Here is an 18339-nt window from a genome sequence, read left to right as displayed (position 1 = left end):
TGAGGTTTTAGCTCTTTGATCTTAGTGGAAGAAAATCTTTTATTGGTTTTTAATGGGAGCCTGAATGCATACAAAGAGATAGAAGGTCAGTCATTGCTGAGGGTTATTCGCTTTTGTCTCCCTCTTGCTTCTCTTCCGCTTTCCTGTAATAGCTTCTAAAGGAGAGGGGAAGGTCTGCTCTGAGTAGCAATCTGTCCTGCTTCTCTGTCATCATATTCCATGGTCAGAAATCGATTTTTTCAAGCAGAAGCTATTAAAGCAACAGCAATTCTTATAATTTACTCTTCTTGAGATGCTGTTAAGCCCACTGGATCACCTCGCTTCCATTTTTATTATTGATCTATCCCACTGTTACTGGGAAACACCTGAGACTTTCAGAGAGCTATAGCTTGCACTAAACTAGATGCTGAAGTGGTTACATGTGGGAGAAACTTGAGGGTTAAGTCATGACAAGATATTTTCCAAACTTGCTTTGACTGCCTCAGTCATGATCTCACAAGATCATTCTTTCAGTACAATTTCTGCTTAGCGTTCCATGGTATTTCACATTTTCCGTATTTCATCATTTCATGCCATAATACAACCTGTGGCATGGTGTCAGCACGTCACACGACAGACACAGCCTTCAGTTTCTTCATTTGTTCTTTTTCATATCACTTGGCTGGCAGTTATTACTGCCATGTCTCCATTGCCTTGAAGCTTACTGCACCCTGGATTTTGGAAAATCCTTCATTTTCCCTTATCTTCCTTTCCCCTTCCTGCACATTATATTTCTAAGTGTGAAGATCTTGATCCTTAATAAATACAGATAATTCCTCCTTTCTTAGCATCTCATGTTCCCCTCAATTAAGCACCCTTTGTAAACTCTGTTTTCTCACACTAAAAGCAGAGCTGTCAAACTCTAGGACAAATTTCTCATTAGATCTTTTGATATTGCAGTCATAGTATAACAGGAAATATTTACAACAAAAAGATACACATTTCTGGATAAGTAGGATAAGGTAAGCAACTCCACAAACCACGGGTTGGCAGTGGGCTCTCAGCCTAAGGACCTCAAAACAGCGTGTACTGGTATCACTGGCCCTACTTGACTTAGGGTGCTCTGTAGGATAGTGGAGAGGTTCAGCTATTGCTCACAAAACCTTCTCAGCACCAGTCCTTCAAAGGAGTGGAGCACATGCATTGTGACACCTCAGCTGCAAACAAATCTCAAAGATCTAAAGCAAAATGAAGCTTTAAATATGCCGTATATCTGGAAAGCCACCTGTTTCTTTATTTACACCCACGCACGTTGCTGGAGCTGGCTAACTTGAAAGGTGCACTCTTAAATGCTGATGTAAAATCAACAGTGATCTGTGGAAATGTGGTCTGTTTTCTGCCTAGGACCTTCTGTTGTCCATGGCAAATGAGAAAAATGAACAACAAACAGAACTGGAGGAGGCCCTGATGGACACAGTGAGCAGGAGCGTTGGCTGACTTGTCCTCTTTTCTGTGACTTCAGGGTGGGCAGTGCAAATAACTGGCACAATTACCCATAAATGAGGAGGTTTCCTGGCAATTCTGCCTTTGTGATATGGAGGCACATTTGAACAGCAGAGCACCTGAGTAGGTTGAGGGGTCTCAGTGAACAAACCCACATAGCATGCACTCAGCTGCTTCTTGCCTTTTAAATGAGCACTGTAGTAAATAATTAGTGGGTCTGGTTCATTTCTGGGTTCGTTATGGTAGTGATAATGTCTGCTGCTTGTCTGCGGCAATCTGTTCATCCCTCTCCTCATTTTATTCAGTTTTCATTCCAGTTACAAAAGCAACAGAGAATAAAGAAGAAAAAAAGTTGAGGAAAAGAATGCTGCCTAAAAAGAGATTGAAGATGTTTTTCAAGTAAATGAGAATTATTTTTGGAGGGGAGGAAATGAGATCATACATTTTTGTTTGTTTCCATCTACTCATTATAGATCCCTTTTGCATGAGCAAAAGGCTGGGATTCATCACACCTAACTTTCACCACGGAAATCTAGGGAGTCTAGTGTAAAGTAGAATATCAGGTTCCCTGTATAGGTCATACCAGACATCCAAAGGTCATCTCATCCCTTCCTGAGATATGTCATGGGACAACCCCTGTCTTGAAAGTGCTGGAGGAAGAAATGAGAGAAAGAGTTTATATTAGATGCTTATTGTTAGGTGCCCATGGTTCAGTGGAAGGACTCTCATCCGTATGTTTAACTAACCAAAAGAAAGGCAGGAGAATACCAGCTCCCTGGAGTCTCTATCCATGTCCACCTTACAAATTTCATTTGACTGTGCCAGGACATGGCTATACTCTGCTCCAAGACTCATTCTGAGACAACAGGGACTCCAAGGTGTCTGGAGGGCTCCACACAGAGCACGTGAGAACCCTGCAAGCTTGAAGGCGGCATCAGTAGAGCTACCTGCAGTAGTCTATTTAACATTTGCTTCAGCGAAGAGTGGTTCATTCTCTTGTTATTTCACCGGCAGCTCTTCCTTTTGCTCTCTGCAGTTGTGCAGAGTTGTGTGTATGCTAGAACTGCAAGGTGTGGGGAGCGGTGATACTTGGGTATTGCCTCAGCCTGAACCATTAGGACCGGGATGTTAACAGTAAATGACATACACACAATGAATTTGACTTGAATGTCTTTGTCCTAATGAAGTTGAATAATGCTACAAAGGATTAGTCAATGTCTTTCAAAGTGAAAGTATGGAGAGAGGGTGTCATTTCCAAATCTCTCTACAGATGAATCAGTCAAAAATATGAGATGACAGAATTAGACCTTTGCTGTCCATCATACTGAATTCACCAAAAGGCCATCAGTCAGAAGCCAGGAATGATATGAACCATGTTTTGTGTGTAAGTGCTCACAACTGAGATGTGCATAGGCTCAAAGGGTAGTTCAGATAACTTTGGGCACAACATCAAAAAAGAGAATGACAAAAGACAACAAAAACCTCTTGATTTATATTTGTTGAATTGAAATGTACCATAGAGAAAAAGATAACATTTAAATTCAAATGAAAAAGATATCTGACAGAAGAGTATGAATGTGCAAGTTTAAAATGATAAGAGGACATAAAATAAATGAGTAAGTAAATAAAAAGATTAAATCTTCATGATGGATTATGATTTAAAATATCCACAGTAACATAACAAGACCCACGATTTCTCAGACAAGTCTTGGGGCTCTGCTTATGCAAAAAAGGGCTTGTTTAACGACTTAAGGTCAGATTCTGAATACTAATGATGGTATAAACTTCAGTTACTCCAGGTTTAAAAGGCTGTAAACTCAGGGAAGAATTTGTCTCCAAGTTCTTTAGATATAGACAATATTTTCATTCAACTCACAATGATATTAAACACACAAGTGATTTAGATACATCTGACAAATTTTGTGTATGTGTTGGTGGATGAGCAGATTTGTTCCACGTGTAGCTGAGATCCTGAGTGCCTGTTCTGAATTGCTCCACAGACTTCCCTCCACGAACAGTGGGGAAATCACTGGCTGATTCAAACCCCAGAGAAAGACCTCCAGGACATATGGGATGTGATTCTCTGTTTACTGGAGGAGAAAACCCATATATTTGGCTGGATGTGATGTTGAGCTTTCATATGGTTAACACCAGATGATACAGATCCTGATTACCTGCACCATGTAAACAGAAAGGAGCAAGGCTGAAACCAGCAGAAACACCATCTTGATTAACATACATTCTTGTTTAAATTCAGGAGTCTATAAATCTCTTGACTGGATTGAATCATCTTTCTCATGTGGCCTAGACCTTTTAGATCCCAGCTGCCATGTAGAAGAAGAAAAGCTTGCTGTTTTCATGAATTACTGCTGATAAATATCCCTGTCATTTCAAAATTCTTATTTAAGAGAAAAGGTTGCAAATCTAAACGTTTAGTGTTGGTATGCACAAACATGTACTTTTGAGGTGACATACAATACAACTGCCAATTTTTGTAGCTGATGTTAGCCACAGGAGTCTGGTTACATGACTCTCATCCCACCCTAGTTCCTACCTGAAGAACAGCACATAACCTTCTGAATGACCACCACAGAAATCAGTTTAACAAACTATGAGTGCCTGCAAAACCTGTCAACAATAAGCACGGACAGCTTCATGCTCATTCTAAGACTTCAGGTAGCCAAAAAAAGCATCGCTTCCATGGATATCCAAAGCCAGATATGACTTGGAGGATTAGCTTCTCAGCATGTAGGATTTGGGACAGCTAAACACGACAAAGAGCAGTAGCTTGAAGCCAGGAAATGTCCTGAGACTGAGGGACAGCATTCTTAGCAATGACATTCAAATGAGGGGGGATAATTTTGCTAAGGCAAGTCAAATTCATCTGAGACCAATCTTTAAAGTCTTGGCTTGGCTTTATAGCTCATAATTCACAAATCCGATCTGAATATTCAGTGAACAGATGCAGAACTCTGTCCCTCACTCTCCTAGCAGTCAGTGAGTGACAAGGTCCGGTCTCTTTCCCTCTCTGTATTTTTGGCTTACTGCATACGAAATGCAGTGGGTTCATCAGAAGAACACGCAGAAGCAGCCCTGGAGATGTTCTGGATCCTTAACATCATCTGATAACTTCAAAAGCTCTTCAAAGCTATCTCCAAAGTTAGTCTTTACCTCCCATATAAATCCTCACTGGATCCAGTTTTTACTCTTGACTCTGTTCTTGGCAGTTTGAACTTTCTGCTTTTGTTGAATATTGGCTAAACTACTCTTTTCCCTCCTTGATTTCACTCTTGCAATGGGGACTCTCATGTTCTGTGCTACTAAACTAAGCAAGGGTCACTAAGCCACAGTCTTAGTGTGGTCTTCCAGTATTATGGGCTTTTTGTATACCAGAATATCTATCTTCCAGAGCTTCAGTTTATCTTTTTATTTTACGTGCAACAGCAGAAGACTGGAAAGCAACGGCAACATATTTGGAAACCACAGTAGGATGAGGCAAGTCATCTACCCTCTTGTACTCTGGAGGAACAAAAGTAGCCATGGAGAAGCTACGCTGCTCCAGTGGCTCACAGTTTATCTCAGGAGCCTTTCAGATACTAACCCAGGCCCAAGTATCTGGCTGGTTCAAGGCATGATTGAGGAATGATGATGTCTGATATTCAAATGGACATGTGGAAACTTCATAAAGGCTTCAGGTAGGCATTCAAAATGGTATTGTCACAATCTGTAATCTATGATATATCGGGCAAATTTCTATATAAATCTTCTGACTGCTTGCTTGCATTACTTCTTTATTTGTGCATGAATGTCACAATAGCTCTCAGAATTTCTGTTGTCTTCTTATGATATGATTTTAGCATTTCAGTCTGTTGGAGCAGGTTATGCCTAAATGCAACAGGTCAATGGCAGGGCATGAACCAGTACTGGATGGCAATGCTAGCTAAACTCTCCAATGGCTTCCTATCCACGTAAAAGTGCACTGATGACAACATCTGTTCCAGACAGCACTGTCATAGTTTGGTTACACCTGTGAAGATGTGCACTGTCTACTAGCCTGGCAAAAGTATAAATTCATGGTGTAGGATCCATCAACACCAACAAGTTCATCGTATCACGCATTCCCAGTGTCTGGCAGTGTGTTTCTAACACCAGGTAAGAGCTGAGGTTTGGTGTAAAAATGATGAAGATGAACAAAACAAGTAAGAAGATGAAGACATTATGTACTGGAGAACGGGTGGAAATCAGGAGCTCATGGAGCAAGGGAAGGAAGATACAGCTGAAGCTGCAGTGATATCTGATAACAGTGCTGGTATTGTTTCGATGCACTTGACCAACATTGAATGATTTTGAGTTGAACTATGCAAATGCACGCACACATTGGTGTGCCTGGCTCAGCACAGGCAAGCTGCCATGCCTGAGGTAACTCTAGAAGCAGGTATTACCTGTCTGCAGAGAGGCAGAATCCAGTAAGCTCTGTTTTAGACGGCCTGAAAACAAGAATGTACCAGAATTAAAGAAGAACTGAAGTCCTTGCAGTCAGTAGGCCCACTAAGCATAAGGAAGGGATGCAGAGCAGGAAAGGTTCAACAAGGCCTAGTGCTGGGTCTTGCACTTTGGTCACAACAACCCCACGCTATGCTACAGGCTTGGGGAGGAGTGGCTGGAAAACTGCCCAGTGGAAAAGGACTTGGGCGTTCTGGTCAACTGCTGGCTGAACATGAGCCAGCAGTGTGCCCAGGTGGCCAAGGCCAATGGCATCCTGGCTTGGATCAGGAATAGTGTGGCCAGCAGGAGTGGGGAGGGGATCGTGCCCCTGTACTCGACACTGGTGAGGATGCACCTCGAGTAATGTGTTCAGTTTTGGGCCCCTCACTACAAGAAGGACAATGAGGTGCTGCAGTGTGTCCAGACAAGAGCAACGAGACTTGTGAAGGGTCTGGAGAATAAGTCTTATGAGGAGTGACTGAGGGAGCTGGGGTTGTTCAGTCTGGAGCAGTGGAGGCTAAGGGGAGACCTTCTTGCTCTCTACAGCTACCTGAAAGGAGAGTGTAGCGAGGCAGGTGTTGGTCTCTTCTCCCAAGTAACTGACAATAGGGCGAGAGGCAATGGCTTCAGGTTGCTTCAGGGGAGGTTTAGACTGGATATTAGGAAAAATTGCTTTACTGAAAGAGCAGTAAGGCATTGTAATAGGCTGCCCAGGGACGTGGTGGAGTCATCATCCCCAGAGGTGTTCAAAAAAGGTATAGATGTGGCACTTCGGGAGATGGTTTAGTAGGCATGGTGGTGTTGGGTTGATGGTTGGACCTGATGATCTTAGAGGTCTTTTCCAACCTTAATGATTCTATGATACTATAAAGAGAAGTAAAACACATTCATGAGGGAAGGGGAAGGAGAGCAAAAGTAAAGTTAGAGAGCCAGAGGCAAAAACAAGTTTGGCAATCCCGAAACCCAAAAAGTTCTCAACCTCAGTGAATGGAATTCCAGAGCTTGTCTGTTCCCATCCCCATCCCCTCAAGTGAATTAATCTCATAATTGAAGCTTAAAAACTGTGAGTACTGATTTTTACTGTTTAACTTGTGCGTGGCGGACAATTTGCTTTTGGAGAAACTGCAGGAAACAAACCTTATTACACATGTCATCTTCTCTGTACTGAAAGTAAGCTGGTACGCTTTGGTCAAGGGATAGCAAGTAATGCACTTTAATAATGAAAAGTGCCAAAAATATTTTCATCCATCTTCAAATGGAACTGATGAATGTCATGAAATAATGAAAATCTAGATTTGTGAATGGCATAAAAATTTAATGTCAAATGAGATCAGGACTTTGCTAGGCATTTTAGGGTTTCTAAATGCCATATTTTATCCTCTATTTACCGTGAGATGGGATATTAGTCATTTGAAGAGAATATTCTCCATTAGGCAAGAAAATCACATTAACCCTTTTTTCCCCAGTATTTCACCCTTTTCCTGCTACAAATATAAAAAAGATTTTCTCTTGCTCACATCTTTGGTATTAGCTTTCATGTTCCTTCAAAGAGATCAAAGAGTAAGATAGAAATATTAACCAGATGACTGATTTCCTTGAAAGCTGTTCATTGATACTCACTACTACAAAGGAAGAACGGCTTCAGAAATTTTAATGGCATTAATTTTGCAACAAAGCCTATCAACCAAGAGGCAATCTTACCCTCCCTTTATTTAACACCACATCTGATTTCAACATTTGTATATGATTGTACAAAGTGCATAGCTCAGAGAAAATCAAAGCTGTTTTTTCTGCTTTGGAAATGGCATCGGTTTCTCTTTTTACAGAAGGAGATGCTAGCAGGTATGATCTGCTAAGGTGGGATTCACCTGTATTTCAAGACATTCACATCTGCCAGAGCCACTCTATAATCATTCAGTTATAAATGGAGAGAAACACACAGTTTAACGATGCTATTCAACTCATCCTTACATTGAAGTCTGGAAGTCAGCTGAACTGCACCTCTAAAGAGTCTATTTCTCACCACTGACTGTAAAACAATCTCAGAGACAGGCTTATCTATGGAAAACTCTAAAATCATTTGATACGAATGCCATTCCAGGTTAAAAGTCCTTTCCCAAAATACAGGTATAATAGCACCAATTGAGGCATCGTTAAGGCTTTCTTAGATCCCCCAGGGTATCTCAAATGGCACCAGATGCTTACGTTAAGGAAACTGAATGGACCCCTCAGTGTCTACAGTGTAGGTCCCTGTCTGCGAGCTTAGTGTCTGCAGTTCTACTACCCGCAAGAGAAAATGTAGCAATGCAGCAACTGACATTGAAAGAGATCTTCAGCCCTGACTGCTCTCGGTGGAGACTCAGTGGAGTGTGGACTTCTTGCAGAATAGGAACCATTCACTTGCCTAAGCATAGGTCTTTGGAGACCTTAATTACCTGAGACAGCTAATGGCACATGAACTATGGGAGAACTGCACCTTTGTGCAGGTAAACCTGGAGACCAGCTGAGATGTCCTAGGACATTCCAGAGAGTAGTAGATGCCACTGAATGGGCAAGTTTATTGAGTCTCATCAGTCTGTCCTAGCACACAACTAGAGGCATCCCACTTTCACTAGCTTAAGTTAAACACAGCCACAATGACACATATATGTATGATCATATATATTATATACATATTAAATATGATCATATGTATAATTTGTATGTGGATATATACTACTTTTGTCATTGCACAGCTCTAGTGAGGTGAGGTATTAGAAAAAACTTTTTCCTTCCCTTTTAACTAACTCTGCTGGGTCTCTAAATCCCAGCGAGCCAATGTTGTGCTCAGGAGAGGAGAAGGCACAAAGAATCTACAGCAGGCAATTTTCCACATGGCTGGAGCAATGCGCAGGGGTCTTGTCCTGCAAGATGTCGTATTACAGCAGCTTCTGCCTGCTTCCTTTGGGTGTTGACAAAGCAGTGACGAATTACTGAGGAGTTTTGGAAACAGGGAGGTAATGGCACTAGGACTCGGGATTTTGAATTTCCCTTCTGGCTCTGCTAAGACTTTGGTGTGGCCTTAGGTAAGTCAGCATGTGCTGGTTACTCAGTGTAGGGTCCTGATCTGTTAAACAGCGATGATATTGTATCCTTACTCCCATTCATAATCTATCTATCACGTGTGTTTGGACTGCAAGGCTGTAAAAGTGGAGACTTAACCAGCTCGGTGCATAATCTCCAGTGCAAAAGAGCTTAATTCTGTGTGGAGGCCTGCAGGGCTACTATAATAAAAATAGTAAGCGATGACTATAAACTACCAGGAGATAAAGCATCCTGTTGCAGCACGGCCCTTGAGGTCCAAGTTGTAAATTAAAACTTCCCAGAACATCCCGAACAACGAGTTAAACTACTTCTCATTAACCTTCCCTGCCCATTATTTGTCAGGTGAATTTCTTGGCCGCTGGCCAAATTTGTCATTTCAGCAGAAAGATACTTTATTCCATACATTTTCAGCTTGTTTATTTTATGTCAGAGAATTAATTAATTACAGTGCTAAGCTGTTTATTTTGTACAACAAACATTATTACGCAGGTTGATTCAATTCTCACTGCACAACATCCATATTATCTGATTTCACCAGGAGCCATTTTTGCATCCTTGTGATCTAGAGTAGTATGTGGTGCTGCAAGAAGGATAGGGAGGGTGCTCTAACAGTTTGGGCATTCATGTATGGCTTGGAAACCTCCATTACTTTGTGCAAAGAGCTTGTTTCTCCCTCTCGTTATACCAAGAAGCCTCCTCTGTGAGATGATGTGAAACTCCCCAGGCAGTGAAGCTGTAAGACCATTTCTGTGAGATGAGCTGTCTGGTTTTGCTTACCGAGAACAGTGGTGAGGAATCTGAAGTACTTTGGGCACGACCGTACCACAACTTCTCCCACCTCCGCTTCAGGCCAGCATGTGATGTTGTCCCATTGCCTTCTGCAACCTGGGGAAAAGAGAAAAGCAGATGTTATAACAAGCATGAGTGGTACCTGCTGGATGGAGTAAAGGAACCAGGACAGAGCAGAGCAGCTGTGCAAAGGCGTGTGGAGCCTACCACCTTGGTGCAGGCATTTTTTGGAAGGAAAGGCACAGACATATTTTATTTAAACATATGGCTTTCAACTACCCCAGTCCCTGAAATTCAGCACTGGTGGTGTCTGTAATTTTCCAGAAATCAGCACAGAAAGAACAGCAGATTGGTGCAACAACCGGACAAATCAGAGTTAACAGAGAAGAGTGCCTTTTTTTGATGAAACAGGCAGAAATGCCTAATTAAATATCTCTCTTCCTTACCCTTATCTCTCCCTGTGCACTAAAACACCTGGTCTGAACATGTGAGACATGCTTCACTTCCTTCTCTCTTCCCCCAAACTTCTGCCTCTAGCTTTTTCTTCCCCTTGAAGGGAGATCATTGTGCAGGGGATGTGCTCAGCAGGAAGGGGACACTGATGGCAATCAAGGGATCAGGAGCCAAATCCCTGCCTCAGAAGAAGTTTTCTTCCTTAAAAAGGGAGAAGGCACGAAACACCTCTGGAGGCTGAGGAGCGAGAGTGCTGTCACCGGGAGATGCTCTCTATGGAACAGTGGTGCAAGGCGGTATGCTCCTAGCTATCCAAACTAGGGAGGAAGGTATAAACCATGGGATGAATTTCAGGCAGAAAACACAGCATTTTGTTAAAATTAAGTATTTCTGAAGATTTTCTGGATAGAATAAAAACTTTTTTTGACAAGAAATCACATGTCCATCCTACAGAGTTATAGTACATTGTTCTGATTTTGCCGTTTTATTTCTGCTTTCTCAAAAGACCTTAATGATGTCATATACATGCTGCACTGTTGAATAATCTAACATTATCACTGAAGTCCAAAGGAGTAGCCAGACATGAATTAAAAAAAAATCAGATGTGTTTTTGCCTCATCATGTTACATATTTTAGAGTTCTTACTAGAATTTTGAAAACATTTTTTTCCCCCTTTAAATTTCCAACAGACAAGCATTTCAGTTGCTGCCTGGATTAGACAGATGGGTTACCAACAGACATCACTTTTTTATAGCACCTCTGCTCTCCGTTATTTGTCACGCCCCATTAGATTGCAACACTTCCCCAAATGTGACTAACGTGTTGCTGTTAAGGTCAACAGCCTAACAAGAGAAACTAGAATATGAAGCAGGAAGAAAATACTTTTCACATGCAAGCAAAGAGAACCATGAAAACCACTGTCAAGCTGCATTTCTTGGTAATTATATCCTGAACTGAAATTCCTCCTTTAAACCATCACTTACTACTTGAGCTAACAAAAAGGCTGGTGTCATCATCAGTCTATTCAGACTGAGGCACCGTGCTGTCTCAGATCAATAAAGAGAGCACACAGAAATGCTTTGAAGATGAAAAAGAACCCTCAGCTCTCTTTCAAAGTTATTTTGCAGGTTTTTCCTTCCTTCTTTCATGAACAAACAGAACTTTTCAAATGAAATCCTGAGGTGAGTTTATCGGAGCCTGAAAAGTGGAATAACTGACGGTATCTACTTTGTGCATGCACTTCTGTAGTATTCATTCAAATTCAGTTTTCAGGTTTCCAATATCAGGTGCAGAGCTCAGTTTGCACAGCATCATACTTGTCTTCTGCCAAACAGCCAGCAGCTCCAAAAGTATTAAGATATTAGATATTTATTCCATCTGTGTAATAGATGATTTCATGACAGGAACTTTAATGTTCCACAATCTTTTCCTCCATCAACCTCAATATATTATAGTACACCTATTACCTCCGGATAGGTTATAATGCAAAATAAAATACAAGGTGATAGTATCAGATGGCTTTTTAAATGTCCTGAATTACGCACTTGGAGAATTTTTGTGATCTGTATCTTTTTCCGTATTAGCATTTTTCACTACAACCTGTGATGTATGAAAAAAGTTTTTAGGTGTTCAGTTTTGTAACAAAAGCTATCTTTTGTTAAAATAAGACACACAAGACTGGCCTTGCAAGACACACAAAGTGGATCTTCAGAAATTATTTCCTCTGTGAAGACCTCTCTCATATCTGTCTGTTAGTTCTTCCAACACTCTTCTTCCTTATTGCTTCCCCAGATGTGCTGACGATATTTCTGCAGCTGCTTGGGAGGGTCCAGTTTTTAAATGTGGGATTCATATCCCTACATTTATGCATCTAGAAGTCAGACGTGTATACCTAAGGAAGCCAATGGAAACCAGAGTTCTGGCTGGCACTCCATGTCACTGTAGGATGGTTATCTAAAGTTCAGAAAATGAATTGTTCTTTGGAGGTGTCCTTTTCTCTCCAACCGCTAGAAGATGGCTGGCATGAGTAACTCGAGTTTAATGAACTGGAACAATACAAAGACGGATACCTGCAAGATGTTTTGCGTTTGCAGCCCAATGCTTGCTGCTTGCCCTGTAGTCATCCTGTTACAACATCAGGGGAATGTTTGTGCCCGTCCATCCAAACCAGGACACAGACAATGTTTATCAAATGGCCTCCCAGAAAATGGTTTTCTTTCTCCAAAACTGATAGATCTCACCCTGGAAAACTGCTGGGATCAGGAGGCTGGCAGGCAATATTCAGTCATGTCACCATGACAGACCAATGCCCAAAAAAGGTCTTTGAGGGCAGAAACAGCTGCAATGTGCCTTGAAAAAGGGAATTCCCTGTCTTCCCTGTGGCATCTCTTGGCCTTCATGGATGTAATAAGGATGACAATTTATTTTGCCTCATCAAACATTGTTTGGTGATTGCTGAGTGCTTCTCCATTAAATAATTCTAAGTTTTGTTTTCTTCCTTGCACTCAGTGTCCACAGGAAGAATGCGAAGGTATTTATCAAGCCTTACCCAAGGTAGTGGGTGCAAATGAGCCATGAATACACCCATCCTTCAACTCCATTTCAGTCAAAAGAACTGCTTTGCTTGTTATCAAAAGCCAAGGAAAGCACACTGCCAAGGGCTGTACTTTGCTTTGAAAGGGATCACAAGAGAGTCTGGAGAAAGACTGTGTAAAAACAAGCTTGTGGCTTTTTCAGGACGGTAGCATTTACCATGTCTTTGCATAATCAGGTACACTCTTTAGACTCTTGTCATTATAAGTATATACGTATACACACATACATATACAAAAAAAAGAGTATTTTCAAATTCAACTATTATAACCATGACTTGCAGCTTTGTCCTGTTGTTCCCTGGTAGATAGTGAAGTGCTCTCTGGAGTCAAATTATCTTCTGGAGGGCTGCAGGGAGAAATCATTCACAACTTTAAGGAAGCCGCCTTTTAACCTAGCCTCAGATAAGCACATCGAACTGCTCATCACTACACTGTAATCCATGCAGTTAGTGTGATTACTACCAGTCAACTCTCTCCCTTCTGAAATGGGGTCCTGATGTCTTGCTCCAGGAGGACCAGCAAGGAACCATACAGAGACTGTCAGCCACATGCTGGAGCTCAGGTCTTCACATTCAGCAGCTCAGCCTCCCTCTTTGCAAGCCAGGTGCCCCAAATGCAAGCCAAGGGCTACATCAACCTCAGCTAGACTTTGAAGAGCCCTCCTCTAACAGGCTCTGACTCAGAAGAAGTGGCTGAAGACAACTGACACAGTCCTGGCTGCAGTGGGTTAGGAAGCCCCACCACAGCTGCAGAAGGTGATAACCTTTTCCACTGTCTTCTCTAATTACGAATCAAAGTTCAGGCCCTCATTTCCTCTCCCTTTAAAAGGTTAATAAACAGAAAACAGGTCAATTATCATGAGGCACAGGTACATAGTGGTTTACAGAACTGACAGACTAGAGCACAAAAACATTTATTTGAGTCATATCTACACTTACCGCAAATATACTGTCAAAGCTTATCTAGGAAGCAGCAGAGAGTAACTTTCCTTCGTGAATAAACATGACTTCCAGAGCTCTGGCACGGCTCTGAGATATGACTAGGTTTGGCTGAGAAAAGAAATGAATGGCAGTAGGCTGGTGCCAGGCACGCTCTTAGCTCAGGTGAACTCCCAATTCAGAAAAAAAACCCTTTCATCACACTTCTCATTTGCACCAAATTCTCCCTAATGAACGGGGTCCCTCCTGGTCTTTTCTGAAGGACATTCACACACAAGACTTTTGCTCTTTGACTCCATGTTCAGATGCAAAGGTAATCATTTGATGCCTGGGGTATCTCATGATCTCTGCATGCCTCTCGCTACCCACTGGTAGGTAACAGCAAGGCAAAGGTGCAGTTCGATTAAGCCAAGCTGAGATATCACTGGGTACCATCACAGGCTGGTCTGCTTGCAATGGAAACTCATTTGCACTCCAATTTGACATCAGTGGGCAGTTTCCAACCCCTCTGGGGCTAGGACTGCAAACAGCTGTTGGATGGCATTTCCTCTCCCACTGATAGCTCATGCAGAAGTGCAGCCTAGGTGCTCTCTCGTGGGTTGCCCAGTTTGGTCTCACTACAACCAGTTATCATTTCATTGACCTTCTCGACCCACTCAAGCACTAAGCTTTGGCCTGACTGAAGAAAACCGACTCCAAAAGACTGTCTCTGCAACAATCAAGTAACTCGGTTCCAGTCAAGCAGTTTGAATTCAGTCACTGTAGAGACTGGGAAAGCCCATTGTGAGCTGTGGGTTACTACTACTGCCCCAGACTCCAATGAGCAGGCAGTTCCCGAATCAGTGATAATCTTCTATTTAAATCTTAAAGGCTGTATGTAATAATGAAAAATACCTTAGATATATTCTTCTCTTCTATACAATTTTGTAGATAAAGGCAATTTGATGTAGTTCCTGAACCCATGGAAATTTTTACAATTCACAGCCTCCTGGGCCAAGGAGTTTCACAGTTTACGTGTCCACTGAAGGAAAAAATACATCTTTTTCTGAATTTGCTTTGAACCTGCTCATTGCTGGTTTCATTAGGAATTGCCTAGTTCTTTCACAAAGACAGCAATATTCATAACCTAACCACAATATCCCTTTCCCTGGGGAGAAAAAACATAAAATCCTCTTGCATATCTCTCCTCAGGCATCTCTTTTTCAAGCTGAAGTGTCTTAGCCTCTTTAGTTGCTTCTAGCACAGAAGCAGCTCCCTATCATTTCTCCCTTGTATCTTTTGTGATTTTAGTTCTACCCCATCTTGCCCTGACCTGGACTGGCAGAATAGGGTTTTACCTTATTTTTCTGTAACAGACTGGGTTTGGCTGAGGCTAGCTTGCCTTCAAGGTTTCACTAAACAAATCCTCCCGCCTTTCCCTGCAAAATTTGACCCTTTCCCTCCCGTATTCACTGCTGTGCCCTCCTCCCTCCCAGCCCCACTCACTCCTCCCCCCGCTCCATCTCATCACCTTCTTATTTTTATTAAAACTGACAGTCTACTCTGAAACAAACCCATCCCCTCAGAGCTCCTTTTTCAACTTTCCCTGGCTTTACAGTCGTTTTGGATATTTTTTGCCTCTCGTGCTGCCTGCTGTCACTCCAGCACTGTAAGCAGGATGTGACAGAGAAATCTCTCGGCTGCAGGAAAACCAAAATGCTGCCTGGGCATGCAAAACCCTGACACTGTAGCATTTCCTTCCCACCGCTGATGGGCTCTTTGTGGTGCACTGATGCTCCTTTATTCATCCCTCAGGGAGGGATTTACAGTCCCTATTCAGCAGGAAATGGACTTGGGCAATCACAGAAAGCAAAAAAGGATCCCCATATTGAGAGAAAGCAAGAAGATTTTACCTTGGACTTTGCCTCGATATCTGTGGCAAGACAGAGCTATTGATTTAATCTTTCCCACTCTGTGTACAAGCTGGAGAGTACTAAGAACAACATCACTTGCTATAGAAGCTGGTTTGCACTTCTGCAGCGGCTTCCAGTAGAAGTCGTCCAAGCACTCAACAGGAAATGTTAGAAGATATCTTTCTTCTTAAATGTTTGCAGAAATTTGACTCAAAGACATATGGAGGAAACCTCACCTTAAGCCCCAGACTGAGTCATTGTAATCAGAGTGAAAGAAATCATCAGAGACTGTTTCTGAAGGGTTATTTTTAAGCACAAAAATCCTTTGAGTTTTTCCATCATCAACATCTACTAGGAAACAAGTAAAAAAAAAAAGTTTCTGATCTTTCAGCCTTTATTTAACCAGCAAACTAAATAAATACTTCATTTTTTTCATCCCTCCAGATCACTCTTTTTATAAATCAAATTTGTGACCTGAGGCCTAAACTGAAACAAAGGATCAAAGATTTAAGACAAAGATTTACACAATGGGTTGCCAAAAAGCCTGACTTACCTCCTCACCAGCATCTAAACAAGAGAGAGATCTCTAGTGTTCTGACACAGAGCATGCTCAAAGGATTACTCCAGAGTTTCCTCATTCTCCTCAAACCCCCCTGCTCTTTCAGGAGTTGTAAAGAATTGGATTTACAGAGAACGAGATTTTAAGTTTAGGAACCTACTCTTCCTATATGGCTTTTCCTGTGTTGGCACCGCCAGACAGCAATTCCTAGTAAAGATGACCAGGCTCAACCTGTATCAATGCTTTGTTGACTGTTGGGGAGGCAAGAGTGACTACTCTGATAATGTAAAACCTAAAATAGGACTCATCCAGGCTGCAGCTCCTCCATACTTTGCTGTCTTGCCTACCAGAAGAAGACAGGGATGGTGTGAGGAGGAAAGCATTAGAGATTTTGTGGGTCTTCCTAATAAAACAGGCCAAGCAAAGATCGGACATGAGTTCAGCAAGTCTCTCTGATGGTTCAAGAGCTGTGATAGTCAGGAGACTTTTCCTCAACTTCCCATTCAGTTTAGTCTGCATCAATTCCTTGAATTTCTTAAATGTACATGACAACTTCAAAGGCAGCATCAAGATGAGAGCTCAGGAGACCTGGCCACTGTAAAGAAGTGCAAACCCTCTCTCTGACTGTCTCTGTTTGACTTGCTGTTGAAGGCAAAGAAGCAAGCGACGCCATCCTTGGCAATGGGCTCCTGGCTTACAAGTCTGGAATAAGCTGTGGAGAGGTCTCTCCTACAGTAATTCTGGCATGATTAAGGGGAATCCTACCCTGTTGCTACTTTAAAGGATCATTCTGTACCTTCAAGACCAAATGATGTGCTTTGCAGTGGAGGAGAGTTTCATTCAATGCTGCGTTGCTATTCTTCATGGTAAATATTGGGCTAAGTTATGACACCCCACTGAAAACAAGGAAGGCTGAAATGGAAGTTTCCTCTGCAAACTCTAAGCCACAGATGGCCTGTCCTTCTCCTAGAAAGATACTGCAGTCCTCAAGCAAAGTTGAGAGCGCTTCATCATGTAAAATCTTCATGGTCTGCCTCTTGCTTCTTAAATGTGCTGGAGTTTGTGCTGGAAATGTGCTTCTCACCCAGAAATATAAAGGGGCATCTGCAGAAGCCGGAAAGGTTGTGTGGAATTCCTGTACCTTAGGTCTGTAGGGAGGGACGATAGGGACCAGAAAGCTTTGGTTTCACTTGGACGCCTATTTAATGGTTAGAAGGCAAGAAAAAAGAGAAAGCTAAATTTGTGAGACACTGATAATTTGAAAGCTTTGCATATTAGAAACCCTACTTAGGCCTGGTGGGTGTGAAGTGTGGTATCTCTGACCTCAGCTTCTCATGTTCTCCACAGTTTCACTTTTCTATATTAAAATATCTGGACATCAAGAAATAAAGGCACTTAGATAACAGAAATACCAGTAAATTACCATAGTAAAATCAGTGGAAAAATCTCCACCGGCTGCAGCAGGTTTTGGATCTTGACCTTATGTTGTAATGGGAGTTTGACGTAACGTACGGCATAGGCAATGTTTTCCAATGTACTTATCTGACATAAAAAAGTTGGATACCATCATGAAAGTGCTCTGATACAGTCAGCAGGAAAAGAAAAATTAAAAAGATGAGGAAAGAGAGATTTCTTAACCAGAAATCTGACGGGATGTGAGGGGGACAAATACAAGCCTGTCAGAAACTAAAGCTCTGCATAGATGGATTTCATCTGAGCAGTTATCCAGAGCTTTGAAAATGCTTTGAATCTGCTTTCCATTGGTCTGCAGCAATGGTATTTCCTCCTTATTTTTAAAACCTTTGCATGACTAAGGCTGTGTGCACTTATATATTACCCCAGGCTAAAAAAAAGTAACCAAAAAGTCTGATGGCATAAAAAAATGTTACATATTTTCCAAACCAAAATGCCTTTTTCAATACAAAACTTACGTCCCCTAAATGACTCTAAATCCTGACAAGCCACAAGACAGCTGTTCCCAAGTCTAATAAACACCGCTGTTTGTTAGAAAGCTTGCAGCCACGACATGACAGCAACCGGCAAAACAAAAGCAAAGCCTCTAC

The 18339-nt window shown here is 41.9% G+C and overlaps 1 protein-coding gene across 1 annotated transcript in view; it reads right to left on the bottom strand.

Moving 5' to 3' along the window:
- LOC104326238 (vasoactive intestinal polypeptide receptor) overlaps window positions 1-18339 on the bottom strand; it is a 116154-nt gene that overhangs the window by 45735 nt on the left and 52080 nt on the right. Inside the window, exon 3 of the mRNA XM_075419874.1 lies at window positions 9829-9936. Within this exon, the coding sequence (XP_075275989.1) occupies window positions 9829-9936 (108 nt within the window). The remainder of the gene's footprint in view (window positions 1-9828; window positions 9937-18339) is intronic.

This window comes from Opisthocomus hoazin, chromosome 4 (genome assembly GCF_030867145.1).
Source record: "Opisthocomus hoazin isolate bOpiHoa1 chromosome 4, bOpiHoa1.hap1, whole genome shotgun sequence".
Taxonomy (NCBI): domain Eukaryota; kingdom Metazoa; phylum Chordata; class Aves; order Opisthocomiformes; family Opisthocomidae; genus Opisthocomus; species Opisthocomus hoazin.
Note: the sequence above shows the minus strand (reverse complement) of the source record. Positions and strands in the feature narration are given on the sequence as shown.